This window comes from Capsicum annuum, chromosome 1, assembly GCF_002878395.1.
Source record: "Capsicum annuum cultivar UCD-10X-F1 chromosome 1, UCD10Xv1.1, whole genome shotgun sequence".
Lineage (NCBI taxonomy): Eukaryota > Viridiplantae > Streptophyta > Magnoliopsida > Solanales > Solanaceae > Capsicum > Capsicum annuum.
The window spans coordinates 253,774,743-253,779,654 of NC_061111.1; the positions used below are offsets into that span (position 1 = coordinate 253,774,743).

A 4,912-nucleotide genomic window follows, 5' to 3' on the forward strand; every position below is an offset into this window, starting at 1 on the left:
GGACAGAGAAGAATTCACAGTAGTGGTGGGAAGAAGAGAGAGCTCGAGGTTTGTTATTCGTTGGAGGATTTTTGTTTGGATTCTCTCCAGCTCCTCCAATGACTCCATTGAGCTACTCTAGCGATTGCAATAGAAAATGTTACTCACTTGAAGTTTAAAAAAAAAAAAAAATCATTATATAATTTATAATAAGTTTAAAATATTTTGTGTGATTTTAACTTATTTTATTAAGAACAAAGTGAATGTTTTAAAATTAAATTATTATTAAATATATAAATATATTTCATTTTGAGACCGACTAAAAGTATATCTTTTTAATTTTTTTGGTAATAAAATTATACCTTTGTTAAAGTTAAAAAATGTAGATAAGTCACTATAGCAGGTAAAAAGATTATATTAAAAGTACTCCTAATTACTTATAAATACTGAATTAGTTAATATATTTATTAAATTATTATTATTCATCATTATATTTCATTAAAATTGTGTTCAAGTTCGGAAAATAATCACTTATAAAAATATAATAAATTTTCCCTTACTTTATTCCCATTGCCATTTCCAAGTCAGTATCTCAGAGTCTCCTCCATGCTTTGCCTTTTCAATTTTCATAAAAATAATCACATCAACCCCTCCACCAAACATATTTTAATGCTAAGTTGACATATTTTTTTTCTTATAAAATACAAGTATAAAAGTAGACGAAAAAAAGTAAGTGATTTTTATTATCTGTTTAAGTTTTAATATATAGAGTTACTTAATACATGTTGATAGATAGGGTTATCTAATATCTGTTGTTTAAAGAATGCGACAAATTAGCACAAGCAAGGAAATGACACATATCTTGTAGAATTAATCGCGAGGCTCACAAACTAACTCGAATATATATGTCATATGTTTGAATTTAGAATTCATGTTACTTAAGATGATCTTTAACTTGACACCAAATTATAACCATGACCTTTAACTTTACCGGTGCTCAAGTAGGCCCTTTAACTATATAAAAGCTGAACAAAAAAATACTCTAATCCAACCTGACAAAATGCGCGTATACACTCAAAACCACACACGCAGAGTTAGAATTGAAGTGTTTTTTTGTTTAGCTTTTGTATAATTAAACGGTCTACTTGTGTACTGACAAAGTTAATAGTCATAATTATAATGTGTCTTTTTTATTAGGTGGCAGCATCTGAGTGGATTACTAATTCACGTAAGAGCGATTGAGTTTCACGCATGTAAGTTGTAGAATTGGAGTGTTTTTTTGTTCAACTTTTATATAGTTAAAGGACCTACTGATGCACTGGTAAAGTTAAAGGGCATGGTTATAATTTGGTGTCAAGTTAAAGATTTTATTATGCCTTTAATTTAATTGTAACAACAGACTCAGTGTATTCCCATAAAGTGAGGTCTTGGGGGGAGGGGTAAGATGTATACAGTCCATACCGCTACCTCCGAAGAAGTATAGAGACTGTTTTCGATAGACCCCCGACTCAAGATAAAGAATAGTAGACATGGAGATGGATGACATAGCAGAAATAGAAATAATAGATACAGAAATAACAGAGATAAGGCATAAGGAATAATAAAACATAAATCAGAGAAATACGCACTACGAGATATAAGGCAACACACAATAAGAAAATAGGAACTGAGAAATTATGAATGGGACATCCGCGTAGAAGTAACAAATACTCACAAACCATAGGCACCTATGCACACAGTCCTAATAGTACTAGCCCGCTAGCCTTCTACCCTTATCCGCGACCTCCACACCTTCCTATTTAGGGTCATGTCCTCAGTAAGCTGCTGCTACTCCATGTCATGTCTGATCACCTCCCTCCAGTATTTCTTCGGCGTACCTCTACTCCTCCTGAAGTCATCCAACGCTAGCCTCTCACACCTACGAACTGGGGCACCCGCATCCCTTCTCATCACATGCCCAAACCATCTCAACCTTCCTTTCCGCATCTTGTCCTCAACCGAAGCCACTCCAATATTCTCTCGGATAATCTCATTCCTAACCCTGTCCCCTCTAGTAAGCCTACACATCCAATGTAACATCCTCATTTCCGCCACCCTCAACTTTTGGATATGGGAGTGCTTGACTGGCTAACACTTCGCTCCATACAACATGAACGGACGGACTGCCACTCTATAGAGTCTGCCTTTAAGCTTAAGGGGCACCTTCTTATCACACAACACTTCCGAGGCGAGCCTCCACTTCATCTAACCTGCTCCAATACGATTAGTGACATCCTCATCAATCTCGCCATTTTCCTGGATCATAGACCCAAGATACTTAAAACTATCCCTCTTGCAAGCCTCCTAGGAGTCCAACCTCACCACCACATCGTCCTCCTGCTTCAATTCACTAAACTTGCATCCCAAATACTCCGTCTTGGACCTACTCAACCTGAACCCCTTAGATTCAAGGGTTTGTCTCCAAACCTTCAATTTGTCATTCATGCCCCTCCGCGTCTCATCAATCAGTACTACATCATCCGCAAATAGCATACACCAAGGCACCTTGCCTTGAATACTCCGCGTCAACACGTCCATCACCAACGCAAATAGGAACACACTAAGAGTCGATCTCTGATGCAACCTTGTCTCGACTCAAAAATGCTCTAAGTCTTCCCCCGTCATCCTCACCTTGGTCTTCACTCCATCATACATGTCCTTAATAGCTTTGATGTACGCCACCGGGATCCCTCTCACCTCCAAGTACCTCCAAAGAACCTCCCTCGGGACTTTATCATACGCCTTTTCCAGGTCGATGAACACCAAGTGTAAGTCCCTCTTCCTTTCTCTATACTGCTCCACCAATCTCCTCACTAAGTGGATTGCCTCTGTCGTCGAGCGACCAAGCATAAATCCAAACTGATTCTCCGAAACAGACACGATCCTCCTCAATCTCCGCTCAATCACTCTCTCCCAAATCTTCATAGTGTGACTCAACAGCTTAATACCCCTATAGTTGTTGCAACTCTAAATGTCACCCTTATTTTTATATAGCGGAATCAACGTACTCCATCTCCAAGCCTCAGACATTCTCGCCGTCTTGAAAATGCCGTTAAACAAATCCGTCCCATTTTAAGTTATGTACTACTATAAGTTATGTACTACTCCCTCCGTCCCATTTTATGTGTCCCGATTTCCTTTTTGGTCCATTCCCAAAATAATGTCATATAGTAATTATTTAATGATATTATTTCCATTTTATCCTTATTGAGTCTCACTTAATAAGAAAAAACAACTAAAAAAAGTATTAAAGCAACTTTAAAAGGAGCAATTTTATAAACTTTATAAAATTATCCCTTATTTCTTAAACTCTGTGCCCGATCAAACGAGTACATATAAAATGTAACCGAGGAGTACTATCTATTAAAGAAAAAGTCTTATAAAAGATGCCATTTGGCCAACTTTCCCTTACTTTATTCCCATTTACCAGTCATTTGCATCAACCTATCCACCAAAATCCCATTTCACAATCACAGGAAAAAAACACACACACAGTAGCATTGTTTGATCAAATATGCATAACAGTACATCATCATCATCACTAGGTCCAGGTGGTCTAGACCTATCCCAAGTATTCTTCAAACCAATTTCCAACACACATCAACCATCACAAACTAACCACAAAACAAAGATCTCAGTGATTGGTGTGGGCAATGTTGGCATGGCCATTGCCCAAACAATCCTTACACAGGATCTCGTCGACGAGCTAGCACTCGTCGACGCGAAACCTGATAAGTTACGCGGCGAGATGCTGGATCTCCAGCATGCCGCCGCGTTCTTACCCCGGACGAAGATAGTCGCTTCTGTCAACTATTCAGTTACGTCCGGGTCGGATCTGTGTATTGTTACTGCAGGTGCAAGGCAGAATCCGGGGGAGAGTAGGTTGAATTTGCTTCAGAGAAATTTGGCTATGTATAAAGGTACTGAATTTTCTACCATATTTGATAAGTGATATTAAAGTTGCTTTTCAAGCCTTAAGAACAGTCTCTTCCAGAAATGCAGGGTACGGCTGCATACAATATACCCGGGGCGGAGCCAGCCTTCTTTAGGGGTTCGTCCAACCCCTTTGACGGAAAAATATACTATTTATACATAATTAAAATTATTTTTTATGTTGTTACAGTAGGTGTCGAACCCCCTTCGACTAAGTTTCCTTTGAATATTGAACCCCCTTACGTGAAATCCTGGCTCCGCCTCTGAATATACCTTGTGGTGGTGCCCATTCTCGGACCCTGCACATAGCGACAACTTAAGTGCATCGGGTTGTCCTTTTATATTTGATAAATAATATTTGATACTGGTGAGAGTTGGCAAGTATCTCGTGAAATTTGTGTAGGTGCATTAAAGTTAGCCCAGACACCACGGTTATTGAAAAGCAAAAAAATAACATCCATAATATAGTCGTTTATATAGTTTTGTTTAGGGTGAGATTATTGTTCCTTATATTCGTTATAAGTAGATCAATAGAGTTCAGGGTGATGTCTGATATTTGTTGTTGGTGGGAGGTGGCAAGTATCTCGTGAAATTTATCTAGGTGTCAAGTATCTCATTTTATTTTTTAGATAATTGTGATGTCTGAATCAAGTTTCGTCCACATCGACTAAATCCATGCAATACCTGTCACCTTACATCAGGACCAGGACAGATCGGAAGAATCACCTAGTGTTGTTTAATAACACTGAAGTGTTGTTTAATAACACTGCTATGTAGTCGTTTAGAGAGTTTTGTGTAGAGTTAGATTACTCTTTCTATAGTTTTAATATTCTTTTTTACATTAGTTATTTATATGTAGATCAATTGATGAAACCATATGAAATTATTATGCCTTATTTAGTATTTTTTTTTTTAAAAAAATTCTTTTATCTGATTTATTGCTGATAGTAGTACAAGAACC

At 37.5% G+C, this 4,912-nt stretch overlaps 1 protein-coding gene across 1 annotated transcript; it reads left to right on the forward strand.

Moving 5' to 3' along the window:
- Positions 1 to 3,397: 3,397 nt before the first annotated feature.
- Positions 3,398 to 3,941, forward strand: LOC107851205 (L-lactate dehydrogenase B; the record flags this gene model as incomplete). The annotated part of the gene is given in 1 exon segment (XM_047402091.1): positions 3,398 to 3,941. A coding segment is annotated over 1 exon segment (409 nt), but the record flags the coding sequence as incomplete, so codon positions are not given.
- Positions 3,942 to 4,912: the final 971 nt, after the last annotated feature.